This window comes from Rattus norvegicus, chromosome 19 (genome assembly GCF_021556685.1).
Source record: "Rattus norvegicus strain SHRSP/BbbUtx chromosome 19, alternate assembly SHRSP_T2T, whole genome shotgun sequence".
In the NCBI taxonomy this organism is placed as follows: domain Eukaryota; kingdom Metazoa; phylum Chordata; class Mammalia; order Rodentia; family Muridae; genus Rattus; species Rattus norvegicus.
This window is the reverse complement of record NC_141552.1, coordinates 67,225,680-67,244,187: the sequence shown is the minus strand read 5'-3', so window position 1 is coordinate 67,244,187 and position 18,508 is coordinate 67,225,680. Positions and strand designations below refer to the sequence as shown.

Here is an 18,508-nt window from a genome sequence, read left to right as displayed (position 1 = left end):
ACACACCATTCCACACACACACACACCCACTCCACACACACACCATTCCACACACACACCCACTCCACACACACCCACTCCACACACACACCATTCCACACACACACCCACTCCACACACACCCACTCCACACACACACCATTCCACACACACCCACTCCACACACACACCATTCCACACACACCCACTCCACACACACCCACTCCACACACACACACCATTCCACACACACCCACTCCACACACACCCACTCCACACACACCCACTCCACACACACCCATTCCACACACACCCATTCCACACACACCCACTCCACACACACCCACTCCACACACACACACCATTCCACACACACCCACTCCACACACACACACCATTCCACACACACCCACTCCACACACACCCACTCCACACACACCCACTCCACACACACCCATTCCACACACACCCATTCCACACACACCCACTCCACACACACCCACTCCACACACACACACCATTCCACACACACCCACTCCACACACACACACCATTCCACACACACACACCTACTCCACACATAAACTTCCTGGGGCCCAGGGACTAAACAGACTTCATCGATTGCAGTGCTGACTTTTTTGAGAGCCAAGACTGGTGTTTCTGTGCAGCACTGGGGGCTCGAGGAAGCACTGGCAGAAGCTCTTGCTGTTCCTCACAGTTCCCCTGCAAGGCTGTGGGAACCAAGTGTGGCTCCTCTTCACAGAGCTGCCTGTACAAGACCGCACGGAGCAACAGCCGAATCCCAGCCAGCTTTCTCTCACCGCTGTGCACCCTGTGGTCACTCCCGTGCCTCCTGTTCCTGCCCTGTGATGGGGACTTGTGCACTAGAGTGGTGGATGGTACAGCCGGGGTACCGCCTAGACCTCCCTCAGCAGTGTGTGTCTTGAGGGCAGAGGAGAGACGAGAGACTGCTGTGCTGCATTGGGTTCCATCAGGAAGTTGTGGTGGGGTCTGGTCGTTTGTCAGAAAGCAAGGGATAGACACGGACCCTTTGTCAGACTTGGGTCCTCCAGGCCTTGCTAGCCCTACAGAATGTCATGTGTCAGCAATCGTGGTCTCCTTCCCACAGTGTGGTGAAGACAGCAAACCATTGGTCTTTTTCGTGGTAAACTGGGACCTTTTTGAAAAAAATTACATTATTTGGGGGGTGTGTGTGTGTGTGTTTGTGTCTGTGTGTGTGTGTGTGTGTGTGTGTGTCTGTGTGTGTCTGTGTGTGTCTGTGTGTGTCCCCGTCTGTATGTGCACACACATGCATGTACACAAAGCATGGTGTGCATGTGGAGGTCAGGTGACTGCTTAGGGGAACTGGTTCTCTCCTTTACTGAGGTTCTGGGCTTGAGAACTCAGGTTATCAGGCTTGACGACCGGCACCTTTACCTGAACTGGAACTTTTAAAGTCAGCTGGGTGAGGCTGAAGAAGAACAAGACCTCCAGACAGTGTGCGTCACTCTTGACCGAGGCCCGGCCTCAGCTCCGTGGTGCCCATGGGATTTGTCTGAAGTTCCTGACAAATGTGCTGTGTTTCCATTTTCAGGAGCCAGTCCTGTTCTCCTGCTCTGTTGCTGAAAACATTGCCTATGGTGCTGACAACCTCTCCTCGGTCACAGCCCGGCAGGTGGAGAGGGCCGCAGAAGTGGCCAATGCTGCTGAGTTCATTCGTAGCTTCCCACAGGGCTTCGACACTGTGGTTGGGGAGAAGGGTGTCCTCCTGTCTGGTACGTGGTCCTCATGTAGCATTTGTTGACTTAACTCCCGCAGTACAGCAGAAGCACCTACCCCAGGACGTTCCCACGTGGTTCCCGCTGCACCGTCGGTTACAGATGAGGTTCCCATCCTTGCAGTCTGGGAGAACTCCCTCATCCTTCCTGAAAGGATGTGTTTCCTTCACTTGTACCCAGAACTTTCCTTGGGACTGCTGCTAGTTCGTGAGTGACAACAAGCCTTTGAGCTCATCTGAGGAAGAGGAAGGATGTCCTTTGCAACCTGAGGCTTTAGGGAATTAAAGAAGAGAGGTGTGATGTAGTGGTCAATGACAGCCTGCCTGAGGGAAAGGATTATCTCACAGAAACTCAGCACAGAAGTCATCTCAGACTGTTCTGTTGCTGTGAAGAGATACCACAACCAAGGCAACTTTTATAAACAGAAAGCATTTAATTAGGGGCTGCCTTATGGTTTTAGGGGGTAACTCATTATCATCATGGTGGGGAGCACCGCAGCAGGGGGAGCATGACAGCAGCAGGCAGGCATGGTGCTGGAGAAGGAGCACATCCCGATCCTAAGCAAGCAAAGAGAGAGAGAGAGAGAGAGAGAGAGAGAGAGAGAGAGAGAGAGAGAGAGAGAGACTGACTGACTCTCTGGTAACAAAGCATTCACATATATGAGCCTATGGGGCCATTTTTATTCATATTACCACAAAGGGTTCTTATTTCCCAGTGAGGACCAGTGAACTTTCCAGCAGACAGGGCAAAGAGTGAACACTTTGATGGATCATCTGCCATCTCTTTCATTGATGCCCTTTCATTGTCTTGTGTAGCGATAGGAGTAGAGCCCCAGGCCTTAAGCATTGTTGGCAAGCATTGTACCACCAAGCTACCTCCTAGGCTGTACTTGTCTCCTTAAAGCACCTCTGAAAAACGTAAAGCCTTCTTGACTTGAGGGCTTTGTGAAGAGAGACTGTGATCCTTCTGTGGCCTTCGGGCCTGAGCATGTGAATGGCTTCACCTCGGGGAGGCAGGGTTGGCCCTTCTGGGACATCTTCACGTCCAGCAGACAATTGCACATTTGCTCACAGTGGGCATCACGTTCTTGGGGGAAAGGGAAGCTCGTTCCGACTGGCTGTACAGTGTGAAGTGCGACCTGTGCTGGAGCTAAAGACGAGCACATTTTTGTTGCACACAAACTTCTTTTTTCTTTTTTTTTTTTAAAGATTTATTCATTTATTATATATAAGTACATTGTAGTTGTCTTCAGATACACCAGAAGAGGGCATCAGATCTCTTTACAGATGGTTGTGAGCCACCATGTGGTTGCTGGGAATTGAACTCAGGACCTCTGGAAGAGCAGTCAGTGCTCTTAACCACTGAGCCATCTCTCCAGCCCCCAAAACTTCTTTTTTCGATGCCAATGCTGAAACGTATTTCTTCTAGAGGTTCTGAGACCTCTTAGACCACAGAGGACAAATGAAGTAACAATACCATGATTATTGATTGAAGAGCAATCATCACGGGAGACTCATGGCTGGGGGCTCATCGTTCACGTCCCCCGCTCCCTTGGAGCGATTGCTGCACGTTCTTTATTTTAGCAGGATCCTCAGGTTTCCGTTTCAGTCAAGGAGGCTGCAGGCCCTTTGCTCCTTTTGTTTTTTGAGGCGCAATCTCATTGTCCATCCAGGTTGGCTCAGAATGTTTAGTCTTCCTGTGTCACCCTCCAGAAGTGTAGCTATATCCCGCTGCACCCAAATGCCTGGGAGTAGATATTTCATTATAGGTTTTCCGCATGCTAGTTGATGTCGAGGGCAGTATTCCAGGGGGCACCAGCCGCTGCTACAGGATTTCACCCCAGGATGCTCCAAGGACCACTCTGGGGCACTCAGCTCCACACTTCGGAGGGCCAGGCTGGGGATTTGCTGCATCCCACAATGGCTCCATGTGAGGGCAGCACCTCGATGAAATGACATGCAACCTAGTGTCACTGTGAATGAAGATGTCCCATCATTGGTCAGCTTGAAAGGATGCTGTTAGTACCTCAAGTAGAATGGGGTCTCATTAGACCACCCACCCACATAAGGAGGTGTGAGCGCCAGGCAGTCCTGTCTGCTGGAAGATGGCGTCTTGGGAAGGAGCCAGATGCAAGGCGGATGGGAATGGCTGGATTCCTCACTCCAAGCCTGCATCTGAACACGCCACCTGCTCCCTGATTTTGCATGGAATTCGGGCTTAAAAGAGAAGGGGACAAGTGCCTGGGTTATAACCTCCAGCTTCTTGTGCACATCAAACAAACAAACCAACCTGTGGGGCAAGGAGACAAAAGACCATAGGAGGGAAGGATGAAGGCCGCGTGCCAGCACGGAGCAATGGAGATGTGTGCAAAGCATCGCTGCTGCTTTTTACTCCCTGGAGTTTCAGGAATGGCCACATCCTGTCAGAGATCAGTTTGTCTCTGCCTCCCGAGTGCTAAGATCAAAGGCATTCACCACCACACCAGGTATCAGTTTTCACCGGTAGAAATGGAAGCAATCCTAGGGTCTGCTCCAGTCACGACTGTTACAGATCAACAGGCCTGTGTGCTCAGGGAAATCCCCTGTGAAGGAGGAAAGCCTCGGTCTGCGTTAGCTATAGTAATTGCTTGTTTTGCAGTTTGGTAGGACAGTGTGGTTAAAAACAAAGTCCTGCCCAAACATTGTGGTTAAATGGAAAAAGTTCCCTCCAAATTATCACTTGTCTTAGTGGGAAATTTCCTAAGCATTTTTGTTACGCTTGCCTTCTCTGTCTCTGTCAGGTGGGCAGAAGCAGAGGATCGCAATAGCCAGAGCTCTGCTGAAGGTAAGACGACGACTTTGTGAGGAGTGTGTGTGTGTGTGTGTGTGTGTGTGTGTGTGTGTGTGTGTGAGCGCTTGCGCTCACGGGCTTACTGTCCGAGTATTTGTCACATTTGAGAGACGTCTCTACAATCTGCTGTGGAAGTAGTGTCTGGGGACCTCTTACCTGGAACAATCAGTTGACTGGTGGCTGATGATGAACGAAGTGTCAGAGTGGGGTTTAGCCTTTACTCGGTTGTTCTGCTGAGGAGATCAGATGCCTCCAGCAGACAGATTTCCAGCCAGGAGAAGGAAGAACCTCTTGGTGGGGAGGCAGACTCTGTGCTTTTGAGGAAACATCTCCCTGACTACTCTCTTCAGTATGTAGTGATTATTTTAAACAACTATTTACTTATGTATGTGAATACACTGTAGCTGTCTTCCAGCCTTTGCTTTTCATTTTTAAATCAATGTAATAACTTCCCTTTGATTAAGTTTTTTTTTTAAAAAAATGCTTAAAAACTGGAGCTACTTGGAGAGACAGCTTAGTGTTTAGAGCACTGACTGCTCTTCCAGAGGTCCTGAGTTCAATTCCCAGCGACCACATGGTGGCTCACAACCATCTGTAATGAGATCTGACGCCTTCTTCTGGTGTGTCTGAGAGAGTAGCATTGTCCTCACATATGTAAAATAAATAAATAACTCTTTTAAGAAGTATAATGGTCGACTTTAAATGTTTTCACTACATTTTATTTATTTACCTTGGGTTGGGGTACACAAAGGCCAGCAAACACCTTGTCAGATCAGTTCTCTCCTTCTAATGCTGTCGGGTCTGGCAGTCGAGTTAAGGCTGTCACGCTTGGTGGTTAGCACCTTTCCGTGCTGAACTGTCTTAGCCGTCTGCTCACTGTCCAGAGCTGTGTTCATTGATCTGCCATTTCTCTTCTTCCATTTTTACTTTTTCAGAACCCCAAAATTCTTCTCCTCGATGAAGCAACCAGGTGAGGTTATCTCTGTGACGTGGGTGACGATGTGTGTCTGGCGTGTGTGTCCGGGCTGGAGGGTGTCTTCGCAGTGTGTGCAGCCATGTGTGCAGCTCTGTCATCTCTGCCTCCTGTGTGGCCTTGTCTGTCACAGCGCACTGGATGCCGAAAACGAGCACCTGGTCCAGGAGGCGCTTGACCGGCTGATGGAGGGAAGAACCGTGTTGATCATAGCCCACCGCCTCTCCACCATTAAGAACGCCAATTTCGTTGCCGTCCTTAACCAAGGAAAGATCTGTGAACATGGGACACATGAGGAGCTGCTTTTGAAGCCCAATGGGCTTTACAGAAAACTGATGAACAAGCAGAGTCTCCTGCTACATAACGGGGCAGAGCAGTTCCTGGAACCTGCACAGGCGTAGCCTGCCATCCAGCTCTCGGGTAGCTGAGGCTGAAGGACTGGACTCCAGCATTTACTTATCAATACCCTGTCTAAAGACAGGGACAAAGCAGCGGTCAGGGGTGGGCTGTCTGAGAGACCTTAAAGCCAAACAGCATTGGGGAACAGATCCTAGAGGCTGAGTGAAGCCTGTGAGTACTTCGGTTGTTTGAAACATGCCTCTTTCCACGAAGAATGTACAAAATTGTTTTATGGGTGTACCTGTCCTCCCAGGCCTTTGTGCCGCTGTAAAATTGTAACTTTCTAAATGTCTAAGGCACTGACGTGACTGCAGGTTTCCAGTGTTTGCTGGCTGAGCGGAACACCTCACCTCCTGTGCTTGCTGCCAGAGTTGAGCTGGTCTCAGGTGACAGCTTTAAAAAGGGAACTGGAAACTAAATGCCTAACCAGTTTAAGCCAGTTTCCTAATCACTGGGGCACCTACCTGGGCCACTGAGGGAAAGTTTGCCTTTTCTGTCCCCTTCATCTTCAGGTGTCGGAATTCTGGGACACTACAGGCCGTCCGTACCTGTCAGAATGTGCAGTGTCCCCATCTGGGTACTGGAGAGCCTGATGTATTTGCCAAAGGTAGAAATCCCGTTCTGTGAGCTGGAAAGCTTCTGTTTTTATCACTTCCTCGTTCTTTGACTCCTTTTGAGAAGCAAGGTACAAACAACCAGGTATTACCAACAGAGGTGAATGAAAATCCATTTCACATTCGTTGAAGCGTGTATTTTGAGAAAAAATACCCATTTTAAATATGTAACTCACAGGTATATTGTAGTTTTATATTTTAAATTTTTATTAATGAGGCCGAATCTGAATAATAGAATTTTCAGACTTGAGTACGGTGGCTCTTGCAGAAGCAAGGCAACAAAAGGAACGTCATCCTTTGGAAAGCTTCAGAACTAAGACACGTTGTCCTGCTTCCATTACGCTAAGTCCTACCACCCTCCGAAGTCGACCTGTAGTGGCGGCGAGTGTGGCTGCCCTGCCAAGCACAAGTGAGTCTTTAACAGAGTGCCAAGACCAGGAGGCGGAACAGTGCTGGGCCTGGGGGAATGAGGCTCCTGGATTGTCTATCCTAGGTTTAGACATGGCTCCTGTGAAGGAAAAACCTAGACCCAAGAGTGAAATTGTTGCAGCATCCAGTTCATGTTGAAGATTTCAGCACTCATGAAATAAGTGTTCTGGTTTCAAAAAAAAAAAAAAAAAAAAAAAAGGAAAGGAGTATAGTGGCTCACACCCTGCGCCCCGGCACTTAGTGAGTTCAAAGCCAGCCTCTTGTGAGACTGTTTCAGAGAGACATCTGAAGAGATTGGAAGCCCTACTCCACGGAGTGCATGGAACCCTGACAGGGAGCTGCTCTATAAAAGTGCCCTTGCTCCTCCTGTGCCTGTGGTTTGTCACCTAGTATCACAGCTCTGATGGCAATGACAACGGCCAATGAATTTGCCCTTTTTTAAAATCAGTGCTGTTGATTGGATGTTGCCTCAGGAAGAAGTGCTTTTTTTTTTTTTTTAAATGCTGGCAATGTAGAGCCAGAGGCATAGCTACCCCAAGAGTTAGTTAAACAGACACTGCCGTGCTGATTGCCTCTAGCCATTCTGGAAGAAGTCTCTTGGTGAGAGGCAGAGTGTCAGAGTCTGTGTTACTTCTGGGGACTGACGAGGACGAGGCTCCGGGGTCGTGCGTGGTGGTCTTGGTAGACACCGGTCTGTGCCGGTCCTCACCCACTGCCCGCATTTCCTCAGCTCCTTGCAGGGCATTCTCAGAACTCAGGGCAGCTGCAAATCAGGCTGGTGGGGAAGCATTACAAAAGTCCAATTGAGTCACCACATTTTATTTCTTAGTATGTTTAACATTTTATATCAGATTAAAATTTATAGTGAACATAGTCTGTGTCTGTTATGATATTGAGGTTGATCCGAGGGTCCCCACCCGTGCTAAGTGCTTTACCACTGACTTAGATTCATGGCTTCAGCCCCATGGCTATCATTTAACATTTTGTACATACTCACTTTATTTTTTACCCCTAGTTTTTGAGACAGTAGCCCTGGCAGTCCTGGAACTCCCTCTATAGACCAGGCTGGCCTTAAACTCACCACCACCCATGCTGCCACCACCCACTATTTAGTTTCTTGTATGTATGTATGTATGTATGTATGTATGTATGTATGTATGTATGTATTATATGTAAGTACACTGTAGGTGTCTTCAGACACACCAGAAGAGGGCATCGGATCCCATTACAGATGGTTGTGAGCCACCATGTGGTTGCTGGGATTTGAACTCAGGACCTCTGGAAGAGCAGTCAGTGCTCCTAACCACTGAGCCATCTCCCCAGCTCACATATTTAGTTTCTTTTTTTCTTTTCTTTTCTTTTTTTTTTTTTTTTTTTTCGGAGCTGGGGACCGAACCCAGGGCCTTGTGCTTGCTAGTCAAGCGCTCTACCGCTGAGCTAAATCCCCAGCCCCCATATTTAGTTTCTTAGTAGAATGTGTTATGCTCAAATCTTTTTAACCTAACATGTCACACACAGAGGAGTGACTGAGCCCACACCTTTCCTTATCTGAGCCTCTTTATTTCTCCTGTGGTTGCCATTTACTAGTGTCTGTCCAGCTACTCCGGCCCCACTAAGTACTTCCTGCCCCACCAAGAGTATAGTGCAGTGGCCTGGAGAAAGGGTCCAGCAGTGTCTGCCTTCAAAACTCCAGCTTATGAGAGAGGCAGGCAGAATTGGCAAAAAAGAAACTGGCAAAGCGCTGTGGCAAGCAGAGTGTTTGCAGGCTGCTTCGTTTCCAGCGTTCTGTACACGCTACATCTGGTGCTCTGGTAAATGCCACGCTTTAGACGAACACTTGGGTCACACGTACGTCGCACCCATCGAGGGAGACAGCTTCTGTTAAGTTGTGAACTGGTTGTCACTTGTCTTAGCCTCTCTTTGCTATAACAGCAAGACAAAGGCAACTTCGGGGAGAAAATTCCTTACTGTTCCTGAGGGATTTGGTTCCTCCTAGCTGGGAGGACACTGCCCAGGGTCAGGGGACAGCGGAGTGGCCCTCCTCACCTTTCAGTGATCCTGTTGTCAGGCTATCTGACCCTAGAGCTCCAGAGTATTGTCTTGTCTATGCATGCTACATGCTTGGCTTTTATTTCGGTGTGTTTTTGTTTTTCTTTTTTTTTTTTTTTTTTGATTTTTAATATATACAGGTGCTTTGTCTGCCTGTATGCCTGCAGACCAGAAGAAGGCATCAGACTGTGAGCGTCCATGGGTTCTGGGAATTGGACCTCTGGAAGAGCAGCCAGCGTTCTTAATTGCTGAGACATCTCTCCAACCCCTTATTTGAGGTTTTTAAAAATATTTTTTATGTGTCTGTGAGTTTATGCCATACCTCTGCAAGCCAGACACAGTTACGCACATCTTTAATCCCGGCCATGAGGAGGCAGAGGCAGGTGGATCTCTGGAGGCAGGATTTCTCTGTGTAGCTCTGGCTGTCCTGGAACTCGCATTGTAGACCAGACTGGCCTCAAACTCAGGAGATCCACTGCCTCCTAGTCAGCTGTTGTAGACAATCTGAAGCAGCCCATATCCCACACCTGGGTTAAATTGAAGCCATTCCTATAACATCTCTGTGTTTAAAGAAGCCAAAATTCTCCTACAGTCCACTTTGCAAAAAACTAAAGTCTCGGGTACCATTGCCAGGTTTTCCTAGATTGGAGGGCTTCCTTCTCTCATCCTTAGGGTACGGATGACTCCTCTTCCTTGTGTGCATTTGTGTGTGTTTGCTTACTATATTTACTTCTGATGTGCCTAACAACTTTGTGTCCATAACGGTCTCTCAGGTAACTGCATTTTGGGTTTTGTTTGTTGGTATTTTAAGATGGGTGTCTCCTGTAGCCCCAGATGGCTTTGAACAGCGTCTGGTCCTGCAGAGGTTACAGGTAGCTCTTCTAAATGTCTTTACTGGGGTGAGGGGGCATGTTTGAGACAAGGATTCAGAAAGATTCATCTGACTCTGTCTCTTAAGTGCTAGCATTAAAAGGGTGCATTTCCACACCCAGCTATTACTAAATAAGAAGAAAGGGCGACTTTGATATCTTTGTGATCAGCTTGACAAGTACGCAATTAAAGCTGTCTTTGCCAAAAAAAGGGGAATGGTTAAGTAAACACCGGCTGAATAAGTTTTAGGTGGGAAGGCAGGATGCCTGTGATCTTACATCCCTAAGATCACACTTAGGCTTTTGTTATCTTGTGTTTTCTTCCAGCTGAGAGAAGTTAACAGCTTTGTCTTGTTCTGCAGCTGCCTTTACGTCCTACAGAGCCCAGAACATTTCCTCTCTGCTTCTGATTTACAGGGCGTGTAGTAGGAGGTGGACAGAGTGATGTCTGAAGAAGTTTGGTGGGGTCAGCTTTGTTCTTGTACCTTCAGGACCAGGAGTTGTTCAAAGCCACCTTGAGCTCCACAAGACCTTGTCTCAAACACCAAAAATAGTAAACCACAATCACTCGAGAAACCACTGTGGACACAGAATAGGTAGAGCAGAAGATTAGGTTTGCTGACCACCCCTTGTATAAACCTCTGCAGGGCTGGAGTGGCTTTTCAGCATCTGTGAGCAGAAAATTCCTCACTTGGAGATGTTGAAATAGTGAGAATTAGGTAATACTACATTGATGGGTGTGGGGAAAAAAGGAAAAACCATAAAGGCAAGCTTAAGGAAAACATACACTCTAAAAGAAAATCACTGCTGGGTGTAGTGGCATACACCTTCAATCCCAGCCACTTGGGAAGTAGAGGCAGGCAGATCTCTTGAGTTGGAGGCCAACCTGGTCAACAAAGTGAATTGCAGGACAGGCAAAGCTACATAGTGAGATCTTGTCTCAAAAATAAATAACAGGGGGAGGGGAAGGGGGCTGGAGAGATGGCTCATCAGTTAAGAGCACTGACTGCTCTTCCAGAGGTCCTGACTTCAATTCCCAGCAACTACATGGTGGTTCCCAATCATCTGTAATGAGATCTAATGCCCTCTTCCTGTGTTCTCTGGGGACAGCTACAGTGTACTTATATATAATAAATGAATAAATAAAATAAATAACGAAATCAAGTGTGTGAGGAACTGGAGAGAAGGCTTGGTGGTTTAGAGTACATAACACTTTTGCAGAGGATCTGAGTCCAATTCTCAGCACCCATACTAGGTGGCTCACAACCCCCCTGTAACTAGCTTCAGAGCCCAATGCCCTCTTTCTGGCTTTCTGAGCTCTTAGCGTTTGTTTGTTTGTCAGTAAAAGTCAAAATTGCCCCCAAGGAACTCGATGCCTCTATCAGCAGCAGCAGGAAGAAGTCTACGGATCTCGAAGTCCCCTTTCCAAACCTCTAGCCTTCTTTCTTTCCTACCTAGTGTTGGGGGGTTGGTGGAAATAGGAACCTATAAAGTAGCCACAAGTCCAGCTACAGTGGAGTACAAGCGGGATGCAATTAAAGAACTGAAAAGGAAAGGTCACCCGCGGAAGTTAAGTCACAAGCGACCTCACAAGTTCAGCAAGTAAGGCAGTTATCAGCCCTGAATGTTTATGAACTCGAGTACAGCCTCGGGTTTACCTTAGTTTGAAAGACCCCCGAAGGGAGCCCCCCACTCAAGTCTCGGGAAAGACGCGCACCCAGTAGGACACAGACACCGACCTGCTGTAATCACACGAGGAAGATTTATTGTAAGCGAGATGAAACGAGAGCTCAGGCCAGCATGCTGGGGTCGAGACTCATACGCCACACAGGGAGTAGAGGAGTTCGACCCCGACCTGAATTTTCACAGAGCTTATAAAGGAAAAAACCACAAACCAGGGGGATCAAGAGGGAGGGAGGAGGGGAATTCCAAAACCATAAACTGCCCATACATTTAGGTCATATGCTAGTCATGTGTAACACTAGGCAACACACCCAGGACTTTGTGACATTTTACAGGGCCATTGGACCATTGTGGCCGGAGGCTATGGGTCATTGTGGCTGTTCCAGGAAACTTTTCATGCAAGAATGTTCCGGGAACCATTGTACAGCAAGGGAGGGGTGAAAAGTTCATGTTCTCACAGACCCTACTTCTTCTTTTTGGGTAGCTAGGCGGCTTATTATTAATTTTTAATCCTTCATTCCCCACTTCTTCTTTTTTTGTTAATAGTTCTAATCCTAGAACTTCATGGAGAACTCAGCTTCATCTAGCATAACAGCTTGGTATTGTAGTCTTAACATGAGGATTCTAACCTGGACACTATCCAAGCCTATCCACCAAGGTCATGACTAGCTTTTAGAACTTCTAAGCTTATATGGACTGTGATCCCTGAGGCACAGTCCCAAGAAGTGTTAAGAGTACTAACATATGCAATGTTACATCATTTGTAATGGAAATCAAGCCTATCCCACACCTATCTTGATAGAACCCAGGACAAACATGACTGAATTTCCCTCTAGGTCCCAGCTCTCAGCCCCAACAGCTAGTACATGGCTGGTGAGGGCTGAGAATTGACAGCTGTCAGGGTGGTCAGCAGCACCAGGTACGGTCCTTTCCAGCGAGGCTCGAGTGTCTGGACTCAGTGTAGCTGCAACCTGGAACTGATGGGATGTCTCAGGGGTCTCCGGGGCATAGGCTGCTGTCAGCCGTGAGCAGATTTCTTTCTGTATCACCTGTAGGTCTTTTAGCCTGGCACACAAATCATTATTACTATGGCACTATGACATGTTGGTTCAGTAACATCATCTAATACAGTCAGGGGGGCTGAGGCCCCATATAAGATCTCAAAGGGGGTAAGGCTGAATCTGGAAGGGGTATTTCTTGCTCTGAAGAGAGCAAGAGGGAAGGAGTGTCACCCAGTCTGTGCCAGTCTCCATGGTTAATTTGGTCAGGGTCTCTTTTAGAGTTCTATTTATTTACCCTACCTGTCCTGAACTTTGAGGTCTGTAAATACAATGTAATTTCCAATCGACCTCTAAATACTTGGCCACACCCTGGCTTACCTTGGCAACGAAAGTAGGGCCGTTGTCTGACCAGATTACCTTGGGCATTCCAAATCGGAGGAAGATTTCTTCCAGTATCTTCTTGATGATTGCAGAGGCCGTCTCTTGTTTGGTGAGGAAAGCTTCTATCTATTCCTGAAAAAGTATCTACAAGCACTAGGAGATACTTGTGATTATATTTTTCTGGTTTTATCTCAGTGAAGTTCACTTCGACTTTTCACCAAACTCTCTAGGTCTCTTTGCCCTGTTTGCTTGCTAAGCATTCACTTATTGACATACCTTATACTTTCTACTGCCTCTCTGGCTAAAATCTTAAAGTCTATTACATACACTTAACTACTTGGACAAACTTTTTATCTCCTAAATGAGTCCATTTCTGTATTTGGCAAAGTGAGTCTTTTCTTTGTTCTCTGGGGAGTATAGCTTTCCCCTCAAGTGTGCCATTGTCTTTTTTTTTTTTCGTTTAAGCAATTTGGGCCTTTTCTTCTGTTTTACATTCTAAGTGAGGCCATCCCTTAGTCCGATCCTAGTTCTCAGTGGCTGTCTCTTGCAGGCCTTCAACCAGGATAGGCTCCTGCATAGCCATTTCCCGAGCCACTTTATCTGCTTTGTTACTGCCCAATGCCACTGAATCTCTTCCCTCCTGATATCCTGAGCAATGAATAGTACTCACAGTTGTTGGCTTCACCAGGGCATCCAAGAGATGGCAAAGGCATCTGCAGTGCTGATGTACTGGGGGGGGGTAGAGGTTCAGCCATCCCAGATGACATTGTGTTGTCCACCATGGCAGCACCCACCTATCTCTGACCTTCATGAAGAGAACTGTTCCCGTCTGTGGACAAGGTAGCCTCGGCTTTCAGCAGGGGTCAATCAGCCAGTCGCAGAGGTCTTTCCTCCACCCATGGGCTTCTGCCAGTGCTTGACACTCGTGCTGTGGTGGCTCCAGGTCAGGATTGGGCAGCAAGGTGACCAGATTGCCCCCAACAGGTGGAGAATCTAGTCCATGGCAGCTGACCAGTGGTCCCATCTTTTGGGACACTCTATTCAAAGGCAGAACATCAGCCACTCTATCACAGTTTAAGTCCTGGATTGGGTGATAATTGTTAGTGCCCGGTTGGCAGGAGTGATGTGTTCCAGGCAGATCAGGACTAAGTCACACATCTCCCAGCATCAGGTACTGGTGCACTGAGACAGGTCTTAAGCTCCACATACACAGTCTGTAGATATGCATACACATGGCCTCACCCAGCCATTTCAGCCCACGCAAGCCATTTTGGAGAGCAATTTTCTCATGAGCAAGGGATAGGGGCAGTCAGGGATGACTATGAACTAGTGGGTTACCCGGCCCACGCCAAGGTCCACTGTTCTTCGGGCAGTCCATAAGTATTGTTTGTTGCCAGTAGCCCCTTGCACTCAAGGTCTTTGGATATTGGCCCACTGGGGGGCATAGGAGCACAGAGCATTGGGTCCCTGCATCCACACTTCCCTTCTATCTCTGTACATAGCCAGCACTCTAGGACCAAGAGGCTCTCCAGTGTCCTCTCTTGTTCTTTCTGGGGCAGTCCCTGACCCAGTGTCTTTTTTTTTTTTTTGCATTAGGCACACTGATCTTTAGCCAGGAATTCTCTTCTGTTGCCAGGTACTGTCTTCCTAGGTTCCCTAACTACTGTGGCCAGTATATGTTCCTCTCTTGTCTTTTATCTCTCTTTAGCTCTCTAGCTTCCTCTTCTTTTAGTCTCTTTTCTTCCCTAGCTTCCTGCACTCTTTACCTCTTTCTTTCTTTCTTTCTTTCTTTTCTGTCTCTCTGCATCTTCTTCTACAGCTATTAGGTGCTGTCCACTTTTCTGCACAGACCCTGAACCATGCATCAACTTATTTTCTCTGCAACTTACAATAACTCTCTCAGCGACTTAGCTTAACCCTTCAAGTTTCTGTAACTTTCTCTTCATATCTTTTCCTTATCTTAGCCAGATTGGTGGGGCACTTTCCAGCCCCTCAGAGACCCACCCTTGGAGCCTGGCCGCAGACCTGGCACTCCCTACCTTCAGGCGTATGAAGAGAGCAGGCAGAAGTGAGGGCCTTCTATGCGTGTTGGAACCCTCTTTTTTTTTTTTTTTCTGGCCTCTAGTAGGATTCCGTCTTTCCTCGGTGGTAAAGAAGACCTGTAACAGTTACTAACAAGCATATCAAATGGGATGGTGAGAAAACAAGAGAATCTTGAGAATAGAGTCTACCGAAGAGGGCAAACAGCATTTAGTCACACAGCTAAACCAGGAGGCCTTTCTTGGAACAAAAAGGCCATTGTCAGTGTCAGCTCCGTGGCTTTGCCTCTCAAGAGAACCAGCCTCCAAATGACACTAGGCTTCTAGTAACAACTAATAACAAAAGGATGGAGAGATGGTTAGAACCTGGGTGCTAGATGCCAGGGGGCTGATAAAAGAATTGTAACCAGTTCACCTGGGGCTATCAGGACCTCAGTAGTAGCCCTTTACCAAACTGTCTCACTGGGTTTAAAGGGGCCAAGGAAAAGAAAACATTAATCCTGACCTTGGCCACCTCCAAGTAATTTAGTGCTGGAGACTGACTCCTCCCTTGGAATAAAGACAGCAGATAAGGCAGGCTTCCTTAAAGAACTTCTCTAAATGAGTGCTCTCCTACTGTGAGCAAAGGTCAGAAATTCCTTTCCTATTCTTGTTTTCCTTATAGCCCCACCTAGCTCTCAGCCTTTTTAGATTATTCTTCCTGTAGCATTTCTAACGCAGCCTGTCCCTTTTTTTTTTTAGCCTGTTAACAGCATTTTTGATCTTTTAGGCAGTTATGCACTAAGTGTCATACCGGCTGAAACTCCGCCTTTAAGATTCTTTGCTCCCAAGCAAAATTTAAATCCTTTTCCAGCTTATCTCAGCTGTCCACCATGAGATTCCCAGAGATCGCGAATCAAGGTGTAGTAATTCACTAAGAAATCTCTCTATAGTGTTTCTTTTTACCTTAAGCCTTTTCCTTTTAAACAGCTCCTGAAGAGCCAGAAAAATTGGGTGAGACTTGAGAAGTCCCCATGCTCGCTGCAGCAGCTCCGCAGCTAATTTCGCTCCCCTCTACTGTGTGCTGCGAGCACAGATAAAACACTATTTTAAAAATTAACTTTGGCTATCAACCAACACACCGCCACTAGAGCGGGGTCCATAAGATTAAGTTTCTTACTCACTAAGCATTAAGGGGACCAAGTAAAACTCTTCAACGAACAAAGCAAACAGTTTCATGATTTCAAACACAGTCGTCAGTCCAAGATTTTAAACACGGTCGTCAGTCCAAATTCAAACACGAAAAGAAGTCAAAAAGACACTGGACAATACCACAGAAAACAATCCAGACAAACAAGACCAAGACAAAGCATCCTATAACCAATTTCCACAGATGCCTGGTACCTTCAGTACCTGGCCCAAACTGCAGCTTAACCTTAGCTGCTTCTGGGATACCAAACACAGAAACAGAATACAGACAACAGACACTAACACATCTAAGCACACTTGTCCGTGCCTATACTTAAATAGGCAGCCGAACGCGACCTCCAAAGTCAAGTCACAGTCAGATCTTTTTGACTGTCCGTTGCCGGGTCCTCCCGACAAAATTCGGCTCGTGGAACGTTTCTCACGCGTCCCAGAGCCAGGACCCAACAAAGGCTGACTCGTGGAACGTCTCTCACGAGTCCCAGAGCCTGCGCGATTGGGGCGTCCCCCGGTGCGCTTTCTAAAAAGGAAAAAAAGAAAGAAAAAGACTATTCGGAGTAGGAATCCTTCATCTACTCACAGGCGCCATTTCGGGGTGGGGAACCTTCTTCCACCCGTGCACAGGGCAGGAATCCTCCTTCTGCCCAGACAGTGCACTCTCAAGCTAGCTTTCTACAGGGCGGGAATCCTTCTTCCACCCGTGCACAGGGCAGGAAACCTTCTTCTGCCCAGACAGTGCACTAAGACCTTAAACCGGTACCGAAAAACACAGACTACAGGACTTAATTCACACACACTCACACACACGAGCACAAACAAAAGAGAAAAAAGAAAACAAAACCGACGTCGACTTCGTGTCGACCAGAGGCACTGAAACTGATCGGCAGGTCGCAGACCTTGCCTAACAAACCGGTCGTCAAGGAGTAAAGTCTCCTCTGGACCTATCAGATGGGGTTCACCAGGCGTCCCTGGTCCCCCCTTGAGTCCTCCTGGGACGTCTCCCAGGGCGAACGGACAGTGGGTACCTGGACACGTCTATCCCTATCCACCCCGCTCTCCTTCCTGGAGCGCGGTCTCACTGAGCGTCCGCAAAACCGAAACAGCGATCGCACCAGATTCCCAGACAGAACATAGACACAGACCCAGACACAGCGCTGAGATAAAACAGAGAATCTTACCTCCAAGTGGGTCTAGGACCCCTGGGTGGTCGCGCAGATCCCGGACGAGCCCCCAAATGAAAGACCCCGAAGGGAGCCCCCCACTCAAGTCTCGGGAAAGACGCGCACCCAGTAGGACACAGACACCGACCTGCTGTAATCACACGAGGAAGATTTATTGTAAGCGAGATGAAACGAGAGCTCAGGCCAGCATGCTGGGGTCGAGACTCATACGCCACACAGGGAGTAGAGGAGTTCGACCCCGACCTGAATTTTCACAGAGCTTATAAAGGAAAAAACCACAAACCAGGGGGATCAAGAGGGAGGGAGGAGGGGAATTCCAAAACCATAAACTGCCCATACATTTAGGTCATATGCTAGTCATGTGTAACACTAGGCAACACACCCAGGACTTTGTGACATTTTACAGGGCCATTGGACCATTGTGGCCGGAGGCTATGGGTCATTGTGGCTGTTCCAGGAAACTTTTCATGCAAGAATGTTCCGGGAACCATTGTACAGCAAGGGAGGGGTGAAAAGTTCATGTTCTCACAGACCCTACTTCTTCTTTTTGGGTAGCTAGGCGGCTTATTATTAATTTTTAATCCTTCAAGTTCACTGTTTGGTAATGTGGGGAGTAGAATGGAGATAACATCCCCGTCCACACATTGCGTCCTTGCAAAACAGCCGCAGAGGACTAACAGAGCTGTGTGTATGCCTGCTATAGGTCTTCTACAAGGTTCTAGGACTTCAGGGGCAGGGGTGAGAGTGAACATGTCTGGGACTTGGGGGGCCACAGTCATCTCCGAATCTCGGCAGTAGACCAGACCCATCAAAGTGCAAGCTGTGCTTGGAAAGCAAAGAGCTGCAGCCCATAGCAGAGCCCGGACATGCGGACGAAGGATAAGCCTGAACCAATCTGAATTAGGTTGGGAAAAGCTGTGAGCGCACCACCGCCTCACACAGAGCGCGACTCCTCAGCTCCGCCCACGAGCGCCTCCTTCCCCAGTCCGCGCTGGTCGCAGAGGGTCAACTCCAGCCTGAGAACTGCACTTCTCAAGCTCAGTCCCGGGAACTCATGCCACTTCGCGAAACAAGGTTCAGGATTCAAACTCGCTTGCCCCGCCCCACTGGTGCTGGGTG

General features: G+C 48.0%; 1 protein-coding gene across 3 annotated transcripts in view; it reads left to right on the top strand.

Moving 5' to 3' along the window:
• Abcb10 (ATP binding cassette subfamily B member 10) overlaps positions 1 to 11,098 on the top strand; it is a 34,175-nt gene extending 23,077 nt beyond the window's left edge. Inside the window, exons 9-12 of one of the 3 annotated variants that reach the window (XR_015643437.1) lie at positions 1,574 to 1,754; positions 4,537 to 4,580; positions 5,522 to 5,556; positions 5,693 to 7,204. Coding sequence is in view for 1 of the 3 variants with exons in the window: in NM_001012166.1 (NP_001012166.1) it covers positions 1,574 to 1,754; positions 4,537 to 4,580; positions 5,522 to 5,556; positions 5,693 to 5,960 (528 nt within the window). In the remaining 2 variants the exon portion in view is untranslated. 3 annotated transcript variants of the gene reach the window in all.
• Positions 11,099 to 18,508: the final 7,410 nt, after the last annotated feature.